Genomic DNA, 22,499 nt, shown 5'->3' on the forward strand with positions numbered 1-22,499 from the left:
TTCTCAGCTCAGTTGCTCAGATCTATCATTGGGACTTTTTAATGGCAGCCTTCATCACATATTACTGCTTTATTTTCTCCTCTCCATCTTCCAGGCCGCAGAAGTTCCTTTTTTGTTCCTATTTTTAAGTACAAGTGATCTCAATTAGGGACCTCCGTGAAGGCAGTAGGCGGCAGACAGTCAGAGCAATAAGAGCAGAGAGGAAATTGTCTTTATACCCCTCCTCCCGTCCTCCCTCTCCACCCTCCTGCCACAAGCAGCGAGCAGCCGCCCCCTCCATGTCTCCATCTCTTTCCATGCTGCTCTCTCCTTCTTCTAAAACAGAGTGAAATATCAGGCAGACTCTTTCCGCATCTCTTGCTGAAAGACACATACGCTAAAAGCCCAAAGGGCACAGCCACTGCAACCATCTCAAAGTCTAATGCAGCTCTGTGAACAAAGAAACACACACCGCAGAACGTGCCGTCCTCATCCCAACGGTTCAAGGTGATGTCACGGGCTCGGTCACAAACAGTCATTAAGGGCTTAGCTGTGATCTGGGATCAGTGCGTAGATATGAGTCGTTGTGTTCGATGAGGTCATGAGGAGTAAAGTTTCTACCCGTCATCATCCTCCGGTTGGTTCACTAATCGGCGAGCTCGTTTTGCGGCCTCGTGTTTGTTCTCCTGGTTGATTCGCCGGTGGACTGGTTCTTTGGCTGGTTTGCTGCCGACCCCGGTGGGCTCCCTGATTGGTTTGCTGGCAGGCCGTTTGGCTGGTGGTCTGCCAAACATGGAAACATCCCGTTAGAGCTGCAAACGCATGGGCCTTGTCACCAGGCTCCTCTAGGAAGCTATAATTAAGTGTCTTGAAAAATGCACAACTGTGAAATGGAGCCCTAATCCTGAGTCTTACATGAGGATACTTTTCCTGCAGTATATGCTGATGTAAAGGAGAAGGAGCAAGGATGGGTGGTGCTAAGAGACAGCAACGTAGTGTAGTGCAAAAGTCTTGAGCCACCCCTCATTTCTTTATATTTTCCTTCCAAGCAGCCAGACTTTCTTGTAACCTTTAAAGCAGTCATGAGCAAATGTTCTCCAGGTTTTATGAAAGTCTTTCAAAGTTTTTCTCTTTATGGCCACTGGCTGCTTTTTTCACTCATTTTCAGTCCAGTCCTTGTACCTGACCATTTTCAGAGGAATGAGTTTTTGTTTGTTAAGCCACCTAAAACTGGCCTATTCAAATCACTGAAGCGTAAAAAAAGGCCCCTAACTCAAGGGATGAGTGGGTGCTGGGTTTACATATAACAATCAACTTATCAAAGAGCCCATTTAAACTTTGTTTCAAGCAAAGACGCACAACTGGTTCCTAAAGGGAGAAAAGGCTGAGAAATGACACAAGAACTGGACTGAAAATCAGTGGCAACAGGTCTTATGGAAGGATGAATCCTCCCCAGAGCCCGGACCTCAACATTATCGAAGCAGTGTGGGATCATCTTGACAGAGAACAGAGCAAAATGCAGCCAACACCCAGAGAAGAGCTTTGAGATGTCCTTCAGGAAGCCTGGATAACTATTCCTGAAGACCACTTAAAGAAAATGACTTGAAAGCTTGTCTGAGCAGATTCAGACTAGGTTGAAGAATAAAGATCCTCAAACCAAATACTGACTTTCAAAGCTCGTTAGAATCGTCCAAACTCAGTTTTTCTCTATATACTGTTTCCATTTAGGTTCCAGGATGTTTAAAGAATGAAGGATGGCTGAACACTTTTGCACAGTACTTAAGATTATCAGTGCTGCAAAGATTAAAATGAGTGTGTGGGTTTCCTCCTTTGCTCAATGTGTGTGTGCAAGGTTATCTGTCCTCACGAGGTGTTTCGCTGTTGCGTTGTTCGTTTGCTATCAACATTACGAACGGCGGGTGTGAGCACATATTAGCCGTTCACACTGTCTTTGTCATTCCAAGTGGGAAAGAGAACAGAAGCTTTTATTAGTCGCTTGGTATCTCGACAGGAAGACTAGTCATAAAGTGTCAGCTGAGTTTGACTTTTTTATTTTAAGCAAATAACTGAAAGTGAGAAGCAGAAATACAATATTACCATAAATCACAGAACGCACATCCTGCTCAATGTGGTACAGTGCGGTTCTTCGCTGTTCCTACTGTGCAGTGACTCCAAGCCAGTGTAACACAGTAGATGAATAATACCAGAGCTGAGAGAGACGATCCAGCTGTGCTGCAGGCGAGCTGCAGACCCACTGCATAGCTGCACAGCTTTGAGCTAGATTCATTACTACAGCATATTAGATCTGTTAATACTGAGCAGGATCAGTCAAAAATCCCAACAGCCCAACGTTCCAGCACTCACATTTAATCAGAAGTTAATTTTTAGTCGGGATAAATCTGCCACAGCGCAGCAGAGGAGCCGTATTTTCGATTAAGCGGCGTGTTCTGGCACATGAACGACCTCGCCGCTGTCTCCCTCACATCTCCGGGACATCAAACGTTGGATTTTGAACTTGAACAGGGTTCGGCCCAGTACCTCTGAATGACAGAGAGCCAGACAGCGAGGCCTCGCTGCGTATCCTGTACAATAGGGAGCTGGAAGACAGATGCTGCTGGATGTGCAGCGGAGAAGCAAAGCGGAGTCAGATGGGACAAACACTCTTTGATGAGCGGAGGTTGTCAGGGTTTAAGTCACGACTAGGTTCGGTTGGGGGGGGGGGTTGTTTGGGGCCCGTGGTTGGACTGGGAAAATATGCAGCCTCTGATGGGACTGTAAAAGGCTGCAGCAAATGTAAATCTAAGGCTGATTAGTTTGCCCTAAAAAGCTGGGGAATCTATTTAACCTACTCATTGACAGGTCTTTTACTCATAAACCACACAAATAAACAGTTCCACAATTAGATTCCAGCTCAAATCTGAGTCAAAATTAAAAAAAAAAAAGAAAGTAATAAAGCTGATTGAGCTGAGAACATAAAATTGACTGAATGGTTGCTGTTAATTCATCCCGAACGTTTCCCTAAATTAAATTCCACTACTAAATTTGGGATGTTTTCCACATCGCTCCACGTGCATTTGAGGGTGTCACCCGAGCTGAAACTTTACTCTGTTGGAATAACCGCCTCCACGGTTCCTGCAAGGCCATGTTTATCGCTATTACAGATTTAATTACTACTATTCACATTTATCCATCCATGAATTGTTAGTTGATCTTCGAGAATGTTGGACAATCTGAACCATATTTCTGGTGTTTGGGGCACACGGAGGGGAAGTGTAACTCAATCACTCTTTTTTATTCCCTCCACCCCATCCACATGACGAGGTGCCAGATGCGTGTCAGTGCTCTCAGACTTTAAATTTATATATATATATATATATATATATATATATATATATATATATATATCCCTCCTATATCCTACACTTACACACATGGTAACAGATGCGGATGTGTGTGCACACACGCAAACGCTCACATTTGTGAAACACAAGAAGTTATTTCAAGCGCTCAGGCTGTAGTACTGCGGTAAACCTCTTTATTTATTTTTATTTTTTTTGTCTCAAAAACAGAAATCTTTTTTGTCATTGTAGCATAAAAACAAGCTACAAAAGCCCCGACAGGATCCTAATAACCTGGCAGCTGTGCCTCCCAGTAGTTCAGGCCTGGACTATCAAAGCTCTTTGTCTTAAAGAGTCGGTGCAATAAAAGCCGGTTTGGGAGCAGCGGAAAAAGGGAACACATGTGATGTGGCACTCCAAAAAAGTCTCATTTGGAGACTGATGGGTAATCAGGGCTGAGGGTGGGGTGGGTGATGAGAGCTGGCAGAGATGTGGAGCCTCACGGAGGGTGGATGATGCCCTCTACAGTAGATGCAAGAGGGGCAGGAGAAGTGGAGGCATCCACACAGAATGTTCTTTTTTTTGCTCATTTGTTGTTGTTTTTTTTCTTTTTGCCCTTATAGCATGATGGAAACGAGTGCACAGACATCATTTGAGCTTCTTTTATTTTCTAATTAGACAACAATTAGTGTTTTTGATGAAAAATGTTTGTTTGTGTCTTTTAAGGCCATGCTTACAAAAAAAAGTACAAAAAAAGTTGAGGATATTCTTGTAGTTCTAATTTTACAGTGAAAAAGAAAGAAAGGAAAAACAACAGTGTAAACAGCAGTTGTGAAAATGAAGAATTCGTAGGACATCATTAGAAACAACAAAATTATCTGAAAATATCAGAAGTAAAAGCACCTTTACAGCATGAAAATGGCCCTGATAATGGATTGTTATTATTAGAGATTTAACATCAGATAAGATCAGTTTGAACTATTTTTTTAAATACATTTTGTGTTGAATAATTCACAAGAATTCATTATATTTTGTAACAATCGTGTTATATATATATGTGCAGCTACAGAAACCAAAATAAATCCAGGTGTTAGATGCAGTCTGTTTCCGTATGAAGACAATGTGATGATTAGGAAAATGCACACAAGCGAGTCGTTTGTGCGTAATTTACATGTTGCAGAACTCTGTCGGGCCCTAGTTTTTTTTCCCCCAGTGCTTGTGCGCTTCTAGTTTAATTTTTCCTAGAGCGAATTTCTGAAATCGCACGAGGCGTAAAGACCCGGTGAAGTTTGGTTGAACATCACCGACTTTGGGGGCCGCACGGGTGGGTGAGCACAGCGGAATACCTGTACACCTGCGCAACAGCTCTCCCCTGCGACCGAGTGAAACTCTATTCCTGCGCCTCTCGGGCAACCTGACTCACGTCTCTCCGGTGACTCACTCGCCGGGCTTCCTTCTCTCCTGCGCGAGCCGCACTTTTGTCAGGACGGAGCGGTGGCACAACGCGGTCAGATGGACCGAGTCGAGTCGCTGACTGGAAATGACCGCGACCGGAGTTAGGAGCGCTCGGACGCCTCTGGGAAGCGGTGACATGTCGGTACGTAGCTCACGGCAGGCTGAGAGTAAACTCCTTGAAAAGGCGCGATACCGAACCAGGAGCTCGGTGTTTTATTTATTTATTTTTTATTAATATATAGAGTTTACAATGAGAGCTGTCCGGACAGTCTATATAGGCGTGATAGATTATGGCGGAAGGAATGGATCTGACTCCAGACACCACGTGTTGGAGTCGCATCAGCGCAATAATTGCCCGGCGCTCGCGCTATATAAACCACAAAAAGCCTGAGCACGGGAAACCCCGGCCTCCAAACACTAACCACATTTACGGCTACAAAACGGGATCCGTTTTTCCGCCTCCTTCATCTCACCGGCGATGGTTTTTTCTTTCTTTCTTTCTTTTCTTTTTTTTGTCCTTCCTCACTCCATCAAGCTTTTCTAACCCTGTAGCCTACACAAAAACCTGCGGCTCGGCCGGAAGATTTACAGAGAGATATGTAGAATTTGCAGGCGTCGCGGGATTATAAATAGCCCTGTTAAGCATTGTCAAAGATTAATCCTTTGACTTTGAAAACTTTTTTTGTGTGTGTGCGTCTGTGTGCGAGTGTACGTCCGTGTGTGTGTGTGTGTGTGTACATAGCCTGCGGGTTTTCAGAGTGCCTTTCAGTATGGCACAAAGACTTCAATGACGCACCTGGAGCTGCGCTTTGACTTTTCACTAAAGGAAGACAGACAAAAACTTTTTCGACCATCTGGGTCGACCGTTCTTTTTAAGACCTGCCTTTTTTCTTTTTTTGTAATTGTATAGCCTATTACGAGGTTGGACATTTATTTGATGTTATTTATATCCACACATGAGCGAGTACGCCTGCGTTATGGCACATGGACTCTTCCCCCCGACGGGTTTGAAAAAAGAGCTTGTCATTTAAAACATCATCGAGTTTTCGAGGGGTTGTTTTTCTTGCCGCAGAAGCGTGTTTTGTGTCGTTTTTTGACGGCGCCCAGTAAAGTTTGGAGCGAAGACGGTTTCGAAACGCGGTGTGCGCTCGCCGAGTCCCATTTTCCGCTGGCAGGCGCGCTGAGGTGCAGCGAGCGGCGGCGCGCGCTCCGAGTTTCTCCGCGACCGTGTGTGTGAGAGGAAAGAAAGACAAAAACAGACAGAAAACAGAGGACCTGGAGAGCCTTTGCTGCCTTTCTTTTTCTGATAATCCACGGTGTTGTGATGCGAATTCCCGTAGATCCAAGCGCCAGCCGGAGGTTCAGTCCGCCGTCCAGCAGCCTCCAGCCGGTCCCAGGGAAAATGAACGATGTGAGCTCTCCAACCGGACAGCCGGACGCAGCTGCAGCGGTGCCAAGATTGCGCCCCCACGAGAACCGAAGCATGGCCGAGATCATCGCCGACCACCCAGCCGAGCTAGTCCGGACCGACAGCCCCAACTTTCTGTGCTCGGTCCTGCCTTCCCATTGGCGGTGCAACAAGACGCTGCCTGTCGCCTTTAAGGTGAGTCCAAACCGAGTGATGTGACGCTAATTTACAGCGAGGAGAAGCAACAGGGCAGTAATGATGTTTACTTTTAGAAAAGCTGCAACTTAATTAAGCCAAACAAATGTTTTTTTGACAGTGACTCCTCTTTCCCTCTTTCTTTCTTTCTTTTCTTGTGCCACTTGGACTTTAAAGGCTCTAGAATGTTGCTACGAATTTCCCAAATTGATATCCACTTGCATAATGCAGATGTTAAAAATAATTTCACGTAGAAAAAAAGTGATAATCCGAAGAAAATGGATCAGAAGAACTTGTTCACATGATTTATAACCATATTTAAAAAGGGAGAAAATGTAAAAGAAGGGAAGGATTTACATATCATACTCTTTCTGCTTTCTCTTGACAAATACAATGTTTTATTTAATCCCAATCATCATTAAATATAGTGACCAAACTGATGGTTTGGTCTTTTAAAAATAAACAGAAAAAAATGTTTAATTGTAACAGTCTCTTAGATATTTTAATAATCCCTGTAATGATTATGCTTTACAACATTCAGCTTCACTGAGGTGCTGATGAGCTGAAAATGCTCTGAAAAATCAACTTTTAAATGCACCTGATGATATTTATGCTTTTTTGTTTTTTGGGGCCTGCGTTGGTGCTTTTGAAGCCTTCTTTGCTCCCATGACATCTCACAGGAAAGGTCCCATTAATTACTTGACAGATATTATTTAAAGGACTTCAAAGACGCTCCAGAGTTGAGATTTGAAGCCGTAGCTCTGGCTTCGAATCAACAGTGACACTTTCTAAAATATAAGTGTTATTTAAGCGCTCTCATTGCTTCGGCCCTGTAATTATTGCAGCTCCGCAGGCCCACTCATCCTCTTTCATCTGCATCCAAAAGTCTAAATGATAACACAAGGCCTGTGTGCTTGTCTTTGAAAGACCGAACTCGAGATGGTTCACATCATGACATTTATCCTGATGTTAAACTGGTTAAGGAGAGTAAAAATTAGATCCATTTATCAACATAATTAGAAAGAGGAGGCGTGATGTAAACGATGAGTGTGGATGAAAAATCGTCATGCAGCTTTTGGCTTTTGAAGGGTTGATTTCCTGCTTTTCTTTTTACAAGCACAGAGGAAGATTGTTGATAAAAGATGATAATTATCTTCTTTTCAGCAACAGGATGACAAAGACAGCATTTGCCCTCAAAAGTGCATCCAGCTTTGAACATCTGCGCTTTGTTTCCCTGACAGGTGGTTGCCCTGGGGGACATACCTGATGGGACGGTTGTCACCGTGATGGCGGGCAACGACGAGAACTACTCCGCCGAGCTGCGCAACGCCTCGGGCGTGATGAAGAATCAAGTGGCACGTTTCAATGATCTCCGCTTTGTGGGGCGCAGTGGCAGAGGTGAGGCCTTAAGCTCTCCATTCACCGCCTGCAACTCCGGAGGAGCGATTAGGTTCAGTGGTGTGGATTAGTGGCCACATTCCCAAAGTGGCAACCACATAATGATCTCTCTAACTCCAGGGCTAAATCCCACCACCCATCTCCTCAAGTCTGAAAGGCGAATCATGTTGCTTCCCTTCTCTTGGCCTTAAAATACGGCTCCCTCCTCGTTTGTTTTTTTTTCTTTAATCCAAATGAGGGGGAAAAAAAAAAGATTTCTTATTCCTACTTTTTCCTGCTTGCGTTGCCGTTTAAGTGTAAGAAACAAAGCGTTGGAGACCAAAAAGAAATAGACCTAATTTTCCCAAACTTGTTTTCACCTGACGTGACCCAGCACAGTTCAGGCTCACAAACATTTTGGGCGGGTGCTGCAGCCCCGCGGCGGATCGCTCTCTGCTCATATCATCAGGCTGTCAGGATGAGACAAACCTCCGTGCAGTCAAATGGCATTCCTTGAATGTTTGGCATCACCAAGCGACACTTTGTTTCGCTCATTCTCTCAGCGGTTGCTTCTAAATCTTCTTATTTACATTTAAATTTACTTTACAGCTATTTTATTAAAGACTTTGATTTCGTACAAGTCTCACAAAAAGTGGTCACTTATAGTAATCTGCTGTCAGCAGCTCCACTAGTGACTTTTCTTCTTAGTTTCCTTCCCTGCTGCATCTGTCAAATAATGAGGAAACAGAGGATGTTGCGCAGGATGATGGGTGAGGAAATATAGAGAGGGGGGGGGGGTATAGTGGCTGGACCTGTTGCCATAGAAACCCTGTGTGCGTCCCTTTTGCTGTGACACCGAATCTAGTAACAGGAAGTGACACAGGAGCCAGGGTAGATCAGACTACGAGGTGTCTGAAATGAATACTCTGCAGTGACAGATAAGTACAAGCCAAGCGAACTGATAGCATGTCAGATAGCTAAAAGTAATGCACAGAAAGGAGGAGAGAGCCAACGGAGATGGAAGGGGGTGTGGTAGTTATGGGATGGAAAGGGTGCTACTCTACGGCGATAGCGAGGATGCACTAGTTATAGGTTATTTAGACAGGAATCAGACACAAATCCTTAGATTCCACAGGTAGGTACGGGCTTATCTTTACAATAAACACAAATTAGATCCAAGGGAATAGATGATGGCAGGGAAACAAGATTGTGACGCACACAGTGTCCTACTTTATCACAGATCACCAGCTCTGCTCCACCCTCATGCACCTAAATCCAGGTATGTGGGACACCTGTTGCAGCTATCTCCCTGACTCATCTTATCAACTTCCCTGAAAAGCATGTTTATAGTACGTTTCATTGTACAGAGGAAGAGGGGAGGATGGCTGAGAGGATATGGACAGCTGCTCAAATGAGTCGCTGCAGCCGCCCCCACCCTCCTTTTCCCGTTTCCCGCGTGGTAGCCATGGTTGCGTGATGCGTCTACATACCTCAGACGTTAGTGTAGCTGCTGACTTGGCTGTTGCAATCTGATTCACAGCATTCCTCGTGCATGCACATAGGAATATACGCGCTTGCACAGACAAGCACTCAACCCCGAGGCAGCAACTGCTGGGGATTATCGAGAAAGGAAGTGACTATTAAAATGCCTCTCGCCCACTCACACAGCATTAGAAATTCTGGATAATGAGATACTGGCTCCTGCAGTCAGTCTTCCATTTAGACTCTGCCAAAGCAACTAAGGAGATCCTCTCAAAACATCCAATGTTTGTTGTTAATCCTCTTTAAGTTGAATTTTCCTAGTTTTTATTGGCTGATATACGATCACAGCCACACTTGTGACTTGGGGATGGTTCAGAGATGAATACTGCTCATTGTCTCCACAGATGGCATGTCATTTGATGTTGTTTGATGTCACCACAGGCAAGAGCTTCACGCTGACAATCACAGTATTCACCAACCCACCACAAGTGGCCACTTACCACCGAGCTATAAAGGTCACCGTGGACGGACCGCGTGAGCCCAGGAGTGAGTACCAATGCATGCAGTTTGCTTACGTATACACACACACACACCAAACAGCAGTTTTTTGCTTTAACTCTGCCTAAAAGGGGCATGCCAGCAATTTAATATTGCACTTACAAAATGTGGGGGGTGTCACAAGAGCGAGGATGGAGAAAAAATGGAAAGATGTTTGGATATAAGCAGCGGAGGCAAAAATATTCCACCTTTTAGGCCTTAAGTGGCGTAAAGCTCCAAAAACTCTGAATACTGCATTTCCCATAATGCTGCTCAATAGAATAATCTCGTGCAGGATCAGCTTTAGTTGCTCAAACTATTGAAGATGGAGGGTATGCGCCCACATCACTGTTCACTGCTCGAGGTGGGATTGGGAGAAAATCAAGAGAATATCTGACAAATCGAAGGCTGATGGTCTCGACGGGGGGGCGTTGTAACCGACTGAAGTATCTGTGGACCACGGACAGCAACAAATGGCTAGATTATGACGTCTCCTGATATTTACATGCATGTCATTTCAAGGAAGGAAAAAGTCACAAAACAAAGCCTTAAGGCATATTACTGTCTGGATGTCTGGTCGTACTTCAGAGTGGGATTTGTCAGCGAAATGTAGGGGACAATTGACAATTGACACGGATAGGTTTGTGCTAATAGTTAAATATGTCAGTCATCCATCACATGTCAATAATAAATCTAATTTGAACATATCAGGAGTCGACTTTAAGCCTTAAGTCAGTTTCCGTATGTATTTCAGATTGCATCCATTAATGGTACTGATTGGTTGTCATTACAAGCTAGTGGCTTGCGCTCATCCACATTGCAGACCAAAAAGAGCATTGCAGTTACACAAGCTAAAAACGCTGAATAGCCTGTCGGGGTTTGTCAAAAAAATTGCACAGTGAGGATTTTTCCTCAACAGTCTAACATGCCCGACACAAATTGTTCACTAAGAATCCATGTTTCCAAGCCTGGATTCCAGTTGACTTTATGAATTGCAGCAATCCCTTTGGCTGTTATCTCTTTACCTTTAAGAAGTGTGTAAAAAAGACTCTTCTCGTGGGATGTGATGGGACAGTCAGTCGCACAACAGCTCTTCGCCCTGTCTTACATGCTTTTTGTGCTTTCGAGCCAGTCACGTAGACCCCAGTCATTGAGCCAGCTTTCTTTTTGCCACTCGGTGGGTGGAACTCCAGCACACTCACATGTCTGATGACATCACGCGCATTCCCCCAATGCTGTTCAGAGTTGTTGACGTGCAAAATCAGTGGACTGACCCTTTAACTAAGCTGTGGGTGTGGCTTATTGTTGAGCCAGCCAATGGCAGCAACCGCTCAGCCAAAATGACGAAAGGCTGCAAAAAACAAGGAAATAAACAAAGTTTTGAGGGCAATGCAGGAGAAAGAGGAGAAATAAATGTGAGGCAAAGTATTTTTGAGAGGGTACACTGGGTAGCAGAGTGCTAGCATCAGCTTCTTTTAATGGGCCATATAAAAACAACTGAGGGAAGAAAAAAAACTTTACTATAGCTGTCAGTGCCAACTGGTCTGGCATGCAGCTGTTTCCACAATCCTCCTCCCTATTCATAAAAAAACATATTCTCATCTCAAGGCGTCTCAATGAACAATATCACATCACAAACAATCCACCCACCCGCCTGCCCAGTCACATATGGCACCAGGACACACAGAGACACAGAGGAGCCGGGAGACAGTAGGATTACTACCACCATCACTCTGGGTTGTAGGAAACCTGCCTTTGGTGCCAAGAAACGCCTCACACACTCGACACTCAGCACTCACAGACATGCGCCCCGAAACAAAGGCATATGCTTGTCCTCAAGCGCACATGTACTCACAATCACGCCCACTTTTCCCTACCACCCGCTCTCACTCTCCAGCCATCTTGTTTGATCAAAAGCATTTCCTGTGCATCTGCTGTCCCCCGTCAGATGACTTTCAAACAAGTTTTGTTATTTGGTGGCGAGCAGATGGGAGCCGGAACTGAATTTGTTTGGAAAAGCTCAGTTTGGTCTCAACAAAGTTTCAGCTCAGAGAGAAGTGAGTCACTGAAGTGGAGAAATGAGTTTCTACCTTATATCAGGTGAAGGGATTCTGGCACAGGAGTGACTGTTCGTTGTTATTCCTTCTATTTGCACAATTTGTGGTTGTGGGAAAAGCTTGAAAGTAAAAGTCAGCACGTTCTAACCTCAGTCTCAGGACAGTTATTTAAGCAATAACGACTATGTCATCATACATAACCCCTGAACTTCTTTCCTTTGCTGCTAAGTGGTCAGAATTACAGTGGTGGTATAATTTACTGAGGAACCACAGCCAGAACACGTCTCCCTCTCAGGGGTCATTAAGCCGAGGTCGAAGGGTGGCAAAACACACATGTGCCCTCTCCATTTGGGCCCCCCCGCCCCTTCCTCCCAACTTTTTAGCACAGACCCCGAGAGCTGAGAGCACCGGCTGTCTCTAGAACTGTGATTCTATCTGTGAACGCTTCGCTGAGACATGTGGGGACTTTGTCGACCATTACAGCTCTTATATTGGGTTAAACGGGTGCATAATTAGGAGGCCTGCGGCATGCACCAGATAGGCCATGTTCGGCTGTCTCAAAGTTGACATACACTATGTGGCACTCCTCTGTAAAACGCTGTGTTGTTTCTGGAAAAAAAGTTGACAATAACTCTTGGTTTCGACATGGAAACAGTGACTGGACTGGTGAAAATAAAGCGTAGTCCCTTTCTTGGCTATATGTTAACACTTCTCTGTGTTAATATTTCGCCTGGTTGTGAGTGCCTCTTTCAGGAAGGACATTTTGTGTCACAGTGTGTTTCATGAGCCTTATGGTTGCCATATGAGTCTTCCTGACGGATGTGATTTCCCCCCCATGATCCCTCATCTAATATCTGAAGAGGAATAAAGCAGGACCACCCGTAAAATGAGTCAGGCTTGTATCTCTGAGCTATACAGGCGTTAATTAATTGCATGGTCGGAGTGACGAATATTAGTGAGGCCTAGTTTAAAGATCTGCGGTGTGAGGTTTAGAGCGTGTGTGTGCGGGTATGGTTAACGGTTAGTCAGGTCCCTCTGGCCACTGTGCTATTAGCGGGAGGCTAACTTGGTTTCTGCGGCTTGCATTGTACTTAATCGCTTGACAGCTCTTGGTTACCCTGTGGTTTGCCACTGCACCAGCATTCAGCGTGTGTGCGCGCCTGTGTGTGTGTTCATACATATGTTCATGCATGCAGGCATTTGCGGATTCCTTTGCCTGTGTAGATATAATCTGTGAATGTGTGTGTTGGAGCTCCCTGGTCCTGTATGTGTGCACCCTGTGTGACATATTTTGTAGAGACAGAGTGTGTTATTGGTGTCATTAGTCTAGTGCGGCCACAGTGCTGATTTGGAACAGAGCTAATAGGCCTCATTAAATGTCATTTTGAGCTAATAGACAGGGAGTGGTTGTTTAAACCAATATGCTTTTATAGGTGGTTCTGTCTCCTTTCAGCTGCTCCTGACGGTGGCTGTGGCCAGCTGAGACAAACTTCCTGAGTGATTATAGCCTAGCCGTAATAACGCAATATACAAGGCTTTCTGTCCAAACCCACTGTTCCCATTAGACTTAATTGATGACAGACAAACAGGGAAGGTGACAAAAACCATTGTGGTGTCACTCACACACACACTGTCTATTGCTTTGGTATATTCCTGTGGTTACTCTGTGTGGAGTGTGTGTGTTGTGCATCAGTGGTGGAGGTTAGCGGTCAGATCCGTCTCTGCTGTCTGGCATGCAAAGCCATGGGGTCTTGGGGGTTCTGGGCTTGGGGACGGGGTCGTGTTTTGGTTCGGTTTTGGTCGGGGTGTTAACAAGTCTGGTGAAGAGGCCCCTGGTTACTTACAAGCCTGCAGACAATATTAGTGGTTCAGGAGACCTGTCTGCCAAGCCAAACTCTCGCAGCACACATTGGCATACACACACAGTCCTTACATATGCAGCCAAGCTTCCCTGTTAATTCAGCATTGGAGGAGCTTTATTTACGTGGCCCAAATTAACAGAAATTAACAGAAAAAATTTAGGTGTATGTCTGAGTGTAATAAAACTTAAACGTGCTACCATTTAGACAAAAGGTGAAAATACAATAAAATGTTAACTCTGACTCTTAATATGTGTTTCAACTGATCCAGATCAAAATACATATGGACGCAATGTGAGCAACAAAACACATAGCGTGGCATTTGATCAACATGCTTCAAGAATGCTCGTCTTTTCGTCTTATCTTATTGAATCTGCTCATATGAGATCAATAGCTCTGAATGGCAGATTGGAAACAATAATCCTTCCCTAAACACCCAATGTTCACGCAGGCAGATTATGCTTTACATAATATAAATAAAATAATAATAATATATAAACGAATATACAAGGCTATTGTGGTCATGAGAGGACCTGCATGTGAAATGTAAAACTGGCACAAGGGTGAAAGTCACATTGTAAAAAGAATGTATTTTAGTCCTGACCGTGATCATTTTGTGATCTATCCAAGTAATTAACTAAATCCAACCAGGAAGTAGCAAAGTGTTTTAGTAAAGTGTTGCTGTGTCGTTACGTGAACGAAACGCAGAAATGAAAGGGAAAAAAAAGAACAGTTATCATATGTCGGTCTCAGTCTGTCATCACACAAAAGTGCATTGTACCCCCCCAGCTGAGTGAAATGAACAGGAAGTATCAAAGTGGCAACCAGGATAACAACCTGATTGAATTCTCCGAATTTTAAAGAAAGGAGTTTCGGTGCTTCCTTTCGCTGTTTCCTTTAGCATAAGTAGCACTTTTCCTTGTGAAAGGAAATGGGATGCTTGCTTCCATCCCCTGTTAACACATGGCAGAAACTTTCAAAGCAATGCTTGACTTTCTTTAATTCATGCATTTATTTACGTTCTTATTTAGTTTTACTAACCAGGTTGCACTTGAATAAATGGTGGACAGGAGAAAGGTGAGTGTGAGCAGCCTTTGAAAAAAGAAAAGAAAAAAAATAACTTTATGGCTATTTCTTCACATTTTTGAATATCCAATGAGTCATGTATCCTCCGTGAAACAAGATGATAAGAAGACTTTATTCAGCGTATGTAGAGGGCTTTTTGGGGAATATTGTTTTAATAGCTACAGTTTCACTACTGCAAACCTAAGTCCCAGTTTAATGTAAGAGTGGTCAGATTCTCATTGCCGTGCCTTTTCCCAAGTCCTTACAAATTTCCCCTACTTTCTTTCCTTTACCTCATGACATTTTCTAGTAAGGCCAGTAAAAAGTGCTTAGGAAAACACTATAAGATATCATTTTGACTGTATCCCAGGCAATAGAAACACATTTATCAAAGCTACCAAATTTCCTTGATGACTTTGACAGGAAAAATGCAGCTGGTCGGTTGTTTGGCAAACTGTAAAAGGGGAGGAGAAGCCAAAACATTGTGCCCATCATTGTTTTTTACTGAGTCAATAGTTCATGTAAATCAAGAATTTGTTTTCAGTCAAATTATGGCACTGAATCCCAGCCTCATAAACAGCCTGTCTATAGTGGTTGCTGGAAACATTGTGCAAGATATTCCTTGCATAGCTTAAAATGACAAAAAAAAAGGCACCCAAACAATGTCATCACACATACCCTCACACTTGCCAGTACATGTTAGTTATCTAATCCATATTCAGATGATCTCACAAGTTTGATTTCAGTGAATTATGTATTGGAATGAGGTCCTTTATGTGTCTGCATGATTGTGCCCTGTCAAAAGCTGCTTTGAGCAGCCTGTCCAAAAATAGAACAAATGTTTATTCAGCATCTAGATTATTATAGAAAGTACCAGAAGAATTATATATGTGCTGCGGCCTCTCTCGAAGCATCATTCAATAATGAGAGCCGGACAAATAAAAGTCGCCCAAACATCAGGAGGAAAAGAAATCAAAAGAAGGATGGAGGGAGGAGGAGAAGAAAAAAGAGAGGAAAATACTTCAGGCTTTTCCCAAGGCAGCCAGTCACTTGAACGTCTTATGAAGTTCCTTGAAGATGGGCCAATGTCTCTACAACACAATACACAGAGTTATTCACAGGGAGGGCGAGACTAAGAGGAATACAGATGAATAAAGAGGCAGAAAGTGAATCATAAAAGGAGATAATGATAAAAAGACAAAGCCTGGGTTTGGTTTGCCCTTAGCTGCAACAAAAAAACATCTCCCAGATTTGTTCTCCCCGGTCCTGAATCAAAACAGTTTAATGCGGATGGAGAGGTGGAGAGGGAGCCTTTCTGAAAACCACACACAAGCCAAGCTGTGTGTGTGTCTTTAAACTTTGTACAGTATTGTACAAATGTGTATAGAGTGTGTTTGCGTTCAATAAATGTATTCCCTTTGGGAATAGTTGTGTATATCTGGGTGTCTATGTAAGTGTGTGTGAGTGTGAGTGTGTGTGTGTGTGCCCTTCCCTTGCCTGGCTAGCTTCCTCCAGGCTGGAACGCATGGACCACACAGACGGCTGGCAGAGCTCCACGACAGCCTGGCTCCCTCTTTCTCTCTACTTCTCTCTTTTCGTTTGCTGCCTCGTCTCCCACACCTCCTCTCTCCTCTCTCTTTTTACACTCCTTCCTCTTTTCTCTCCTTTTTTTCCCCCGCAATTTTGTTTTTATTCTCTTCCCTCCTCTGTGTCTCTTCTCCCTCCCCTCTCTTTCCTCACACCAGACCCCCATGGTAGACAGGGGCTTGGCTGTCACCCACTCACCGTTTCACTGCTCGAGCCACGCTCTGCCAGTTTCAGATTGCCACCTGAAATAATTCATTGTTTCTGAGCGCTCACAAAAACAACATGGTCACTGTGAGAGCTCCAAATAAAAAAGTGAAATATGGACCCAGTGTATTCATTCATCGACTTTACTGTTCCACCGTGGGATGACTGACACACACGTACATACACACGCAAAGACAGACGAGCTGATTCAACCCAGGCTCCATGAACATGAAGGTGGGGGTGGAGTGTGAATCAGCCCCAATGATACATTTGTCCAAGCTCACCCAGTGATCATAAACCAGGCTGAAGGCTCAGACGAGGCCATGACGTGAACCTAAATTTATAAATTATCCCTTTTATTCTAGATTTTCTGGCGCGCTGCAATGTCCTCACATGTTACTGAGTCAGGCAACAGACAGGAGAATTTCCTGTTGATGTGTACGTGGTGATAGTTCGACAAAAGGGGGGGAGGGTTCTGGAAATATGCTCACATTTGCTTTCTTCTGGGCTGACAATTGAGACATCAGCTTAGTTTAGCATTAGGACCAGAGACACGGGGAACGACTACCAGAAGCAAAACCCCGTCTACTAACACACCTTAAGCTCACTAAAGTTGGGTCCACTCTGGATAAGCACTTTTTTCAGTTTTTTTTGGTACATTGCTAGTAGCAATAACGACTAGCCTTGGTCAGGAATTTCCACAAAATTTAAAGAGCATGAGTGAAGTAAAAGATCGAAACTGGCCTCCAGGCCTCTTTTCACTGTGTGGTTATATTGTTATCATTGCTTTTTCTTTTTTTCCTTTTTTTTCTGAGTTTAACTGCGTTCAAAAACCCACATGTATGTCTTAATTCTGGACTAAATTGGCAGCTAATTTCCTCTCAGTTTAATCTTCGCAAATTATTAATTCATCCCCTTTCATGTCTTTGCTAAGCTTTGCTAGCCCACTGCTGGCTAATGCTTTATGTTTTTGCAAATTTCTGTTCTGCTCTGTTCTAGACTTACTCTGGGAGAGAAAATGAATAAGCATGTTTAACAATAACCATCCATGATTCATAACTTTGTAACCCCTGGATTTTAAAAAGCACATAGATATCCTTGTCAAAAGAAATCTCAAAGCAAACCGTAAGCAAGCTAAATAAACTATCGGGTGTTTGAAGGATATATTCGGCAAGAGCATACTGTATGGGGGGAAAGCTAACCATTTGTCAAAGATGTCTGTGCTCAGGCTCAGATTCAATCTGATCCTACCATTAATCACTTTGGACTTATATTTTGTAGCAAGTACTTGCTTTTTACTAACTGCTATCAGATCAGCAGGGGTGAGTTGAATCCAGACGCATGTTTCTAGGACGGCTAAAACAATCATTTTCTCAGATCTGTGGGATTTGAGATACTATCTTATAGAGGTGTTCTACTCATTATTAATTCTTTTCTTAATGTGTGTATATAAGCTTGCAGCGTATGTGCACGCGTGTGTGATGCTCTTGTGTGCAGACGTTTCCATATCTTTTTCTGCAAGAGTGTGTTTCTAAGTGTGTTTCTGTGTGTGTTCAAGTTGCTCACATCTGGTATGAATCTGTCCATGTTTCCGGCCGCTGGCTGGGCAGGGAAGTGGCAGGCGCTATCGAAAATCTCCGCTGTTTTCACAGGGATGATGGGAATCTCAGGGACTTTCCCTACGGCAGTGAAATCATCCGCCTTTCCCGCTCCTTTAAATACCCCCGGCTCATTCCTCCACCCTGCTAGGGTTCCGATAAAACAGCTGAGACGTCTTGTGTTTGGCAACTGTTGTCCTCTAAAATGTGTAATTAACTCATGAAAAACTGTATTTACTGTCAGACCTGGTAAACTAATGGACTTGAGGTCTGGCTGTTTGGAGTGTAAATTGGACCTTAATGGGGTGGTTGACGTGCTGCATTCCTACAGGAGTAAAATGATACATAGGTTTGCATTAAACTGGCTTGTATACATCCATACATAACTTGACAGTGTGGTGTTTCACAAAGGAGAGTTCCTGAAATGATCACACTGACTTTCAGCTGCCAGTGACAGATCTTTTTGTCATGCACGTCAGAATTGTTGTTTTGTTTCCCTTTTTTTAAATAACAAAAATAAGGGGGGGGGGGGGGGGGGGGGGGGGGGGGGCAAATCAAATGTTTGGCCACCCAGTGTATTCAGTACTTTTGTTACACATCACAACTATTTTTGTAGCCATCAGAGTTCTTAAGATCTTCTGGGGGATTTTTTCTCATTCTTCCTTCAAAAAGTTTCTACTTCTGTGAGATTCTTGGTCTGTCTTGCATGAACTTCTCTTTGAAGTCTATCCACAGATTTCCCATTAACTTTAGATTGAGGGACTTCAAATACTAAAATTTTAGCTCGCACCACTTGACATAGTCCATTGTGGATTTTTATGTGCGTTTAGGATCATTATTCTGTTGTGTCCTCTTTTTACTGTCAGCTTTTATAACACTGTGATGTTTGCTTCCAGAATTTATTGATATTTTTCTTGAATCCATTCTGCCTACTAACTGTTAAATGTTCCCCCTGCTGCAGGCTGCTCAAGCCCAAAGCATGATCCAACCACCCCTGTGCTTAAAGACTGGAGGAAGGTCTCATTGCAGAAACTTTCCCCCTTTCTCCTCCAAGCGTAGGTTTGCACATTGCAACCAAAAGTCCTATTTAAATTTCCAAAATGAATCAGGCCATTTGCAGTATTCAGATTTGGCATTTTGTGGTGCAGATGCAGGAAAGTTTTTTTTCTTTCTGATTACTCATTCATGAAGGTTTTATTTGTACAGGTGCAGCTGTACAGTAGAACAGTGTACCTCCCCTCCAGAGTCTGCTATATCTTCCTGAAGGTCTTTTCGCTGTCAAACAGGGGTTTTGACGTTCTGTTGGTCATATGGGCAGTTTTCACTGAAACACTTTCAATTGATTTTTTTGTTTTTTTTTCATGTACTAGGCAGCAGCTTAGAGGAGCTGATGGCTGCTGATTTTTGGGAGAGTATTTGAGGAGCCAGAGCTTTTGCAAAGCTTTGAATTTAAAGCAAATTCAATATTTACTGCAGTAACAGTAAGCTTGAACTGGGATGCCCAAACATTTGCACATCATTGTCCTATCTAAGTCTTTGTGTGTATTTTGGGATCCTCCTGAAAGATGTTGAAATCCTAAACCATCTTTAACTGATTCACCATTTGTTGCACTCAGCACTCTGCGCTGAGCCTGTGTCGCCTGACTGCTTCAGATGCACACACAGCTCTTAATTTACTGGTCATCGGGGTCTCTTCCTCTCCGTGTGTCTCCTCCCCACTTGTGTCCACCCCCTTCTGTCTCCCCTCATCTCCCTTGGACTCTCATTGCTATTTATTCCCATCACTAGGAGACAGGCTGTGCACAAAGCCTGTACTGTGTCCTGAGGCTTTTTTAGAATAGAAATCCAGTCTGTTGAAAATGGAAACGCTATGATTGACTGGGCACAGCTTGCACAGAGCGGTGAAGAATGCCAAAGAGAGGCACAAATTATCCGCAGGAACGATGGGGAAATATTATTAATGAAATATGGACATGAATTATGTTATATAGTCCTAAAGCAGCCGATTATATTCTCTGCACCGGAGCAGCTAAAAGAAGGCGATGATGAGATTGCCTATTTATTTTGAGCTTGGCGATGCCAGTCCAGAGACGTCATTGTAATAAAAATCATGGCCCGTCTGACTGTCACTAACTTGACTTTTCACTGCCGCCATTCTCAAATCTCATTTCATTGCAGCAGAATTTGGCATTTAAGCTCCAAAATGTTGCTCCAGATTAAATTAATTTGTTGTGAAGAGTCAGATGGTCTTTAATAGCATATCCGAGGCTGAAATAATGTGTTGTTGAAGAAGTGGAAAAGCGCCAGGCTGTCATGGGCGGTTTTGAAAGAATTCCGCCTTTGTCATTTTACATTTGTTTGACCATTACAGATGACTGAAAAAGTCTGCAGAAAGATAGCAAGCCGAATATGAGATGTAACGTAGCTCATCAGACGGGAACAACGTTAATGCATGTTGTAAAGCCGTTGTTTTTGTGGTTTTTCGATCTTTGTAGTGAAGCTTCAACAGCACAAATGATGACTCCTTTTGTAAGATTCTTTGTTTACTTTCTGCGCTGCGCTCCACACCACCCACCCTGTGTTGTAGGTGTAGCACCAGGCCTTTGTTCCCAGCCCAGGCTGCAGGCAGGTTGGGCAGGATTCTGAAGTAGCTCGCTGTTTCTGCCTGTGCCAGCTGGAGCTCTGCCAAGCACAGCAGGAGTTTCTACTCTCCTCTGTTTGATATTTACTTTACCGCCTTTACAAGGAACTAGTGCAAGACCAGACAGACGCACTGACACAGTTCTGTGTCAGTGTTTAAAAGAACTGTGTGCACAGGCCTCTCGTTTCTACCCCACCTTTGCTAAACTATAGTACACACCTGGGGAAATGGGAAGGTTTTGATTTGGTTCCCACTACATGGCCTGTGCACTGGGACAGGGTTGGGCTCAGATAGAGAGAGTGACACATTGTCTGATGTTTGTGTGGATGACCTGCTGGCTATTTCCTATCAAAAAGCATTTAGTGTGTTTGTATATCGGGGAAGTGTAGCGTTACCAGCCTCGAAATAGTGATGAGAATAGAATCAGGTATATAAAGGGTGTAAAATGATCGGCAATGGAATGCAGTAGGTTTAGCGGCATAATATATATTTGGCACTGGTTATGACTCCTGTGGGGATAATGAGGAAATGGCGTGAGAGCTTGTGTTTAGTTGAAGCATCTTCTTCAAGTTAAAACTGAATGCATATGCGGCTTCTTAGTCTCGGCACATCTCTCCCTTTCTTCTATTTTCCTGTCATGCAGGGTGATACGAGATATTTGCCTAAGTAAATAAGAGGCTGCAGCATCCCATTTCCTAAAGGCTGTGTAGTCCCTCCTTGTTTAGGATCACAGACTGTTTACCGAGCCATACACAGAACAGCTGATTCATTATCTTCACATTGAACAGGACATTTGACTAGCTGTATACGAAGTTAAGAGCAAACAACCGCAGAGCCGAATGCTAATAGTATGCTTAATTGTTTTAAAAAAAAAATAAGATTACGTAATGCATTATTTGACTTAAAGTAATTCCCTCCAGATGTTAGTATACCATTTTTCATTTAGAATCCCCTAAATTAAATAAGAAAAAATTAATCATTTTCTTATTTTTTAGTTTGATCTCCCCTGGAGAGCATAAATAAGTGACCCAATTCGCCCCAAAATTGACCTGCACTTTGGCCTTGTTGAACCCTGCCTGTGTAAAAATGGAGGTAAAACTCTGTCTTTTTCTGTTTCTGTGCAGGGCATCGTCAAAAGCTCGAGGACCCGCCCAAAACAGGCCTGTTCTCAGATCGCCTTAGTGAGCTCGAGAGGATGAGGGTGAGGGTCACAGTTCCCACTCAAGGCCCCCGGCCAACTCTCAACACAGCGGCCAACTCTTTCAACCCACAGGGTCAGACACAGATACCAGGTGAGCTCCCAAAGTCAGCTTATACGCAGGAGGAATGACAGCATAGACTGCATATTAAAGATGGATGCAGCCTTTAGGTTTGAGAAATGAAGCCAATGCCTTTAATCTGTATTCTACCTAGTAGCCAGCAGGGGGCGAATCCTTTCTGTGCAAAAATAGGCCAGTTATAATAGAAATCTATGAGAACTCCTCTTCTTACTTTTTTCTGTGACCTCTGTAAAGGTTTTCCTCATGAGTTCACGGTCTCAGTTGCTAGTTTCACATCCTATCTAATAAGCACGGTGTTCATTTTGCAAATTATGGCCTCAGTTATAATCAGACTAAACATTAAAGCAGGGTATGCTGTAGGGCAGGGCTGCCTTGTGATTGTCAATCCGCTGCCCTGTAAGTGCCGTATAGTTTTGACTGTTCTCCATCATGTCTAC

General features: G+C 43.6%; 1 protein-coding gene across 5 annotated transcripts in view; it reads left to right on the forward strand.

Annotated features, from left to right (window-relative positions):
- runx2b (RUNX family transcription factor 2b) overlaps nucleotides 1–22,499 on the forward strand; it is a 44,199-nt gene that overhangs the window by 12,655 nt on the left and 9,045 nt on the right. For 3 of the 5 annotated variants that reach the window (XM_072362368.1, XM_072362367.1, XM_072362370.1), the window contains exons 3-6: nucleotides 6,113–6,375; nucleotides 7,617–7,773; nucleotides 9,676–9,780; nucleotides 21,907–22,074. In XM_072362368.1, the coding sequence (XP_072218469.1) occupies nucleotides 6,113–6,375; nucleotides 7,617–7,773; nucleotides 9,676–9,780; nucleotides 21,907–22,074 (693 nt within the window). Of the gene's footprint in view, nucleotides 1–4,620; nucleotides 4,915–6,112; nucleotides 6,376–7,616; nucleotides 7,774–9,675; nucleotides 9,781–21,906; nucleotides 22,075–22,499 lie in introns of those variants that run through there. The other 2 variants (XM_072362369.1, XM_072362371.1) reach the window with 2 other exon arrangements.

The sequence above is a fragment of the Leuresthes tenuis genome, unplaced genomic scaffold (assembly GCF_036924035.1).
Source record: "Leuresthes tenuis unplaced genomic scaffold, fLeuTen1.0.hap1 SCAF_13, whole genome shotgun sequence".
Lineage (NCBI taxonomy): Eukaryota > Metazoa > Chordata > Actinopteri > Atheriniformes > Atherinopsidae > Leuresthes > Leuresthes tenuis.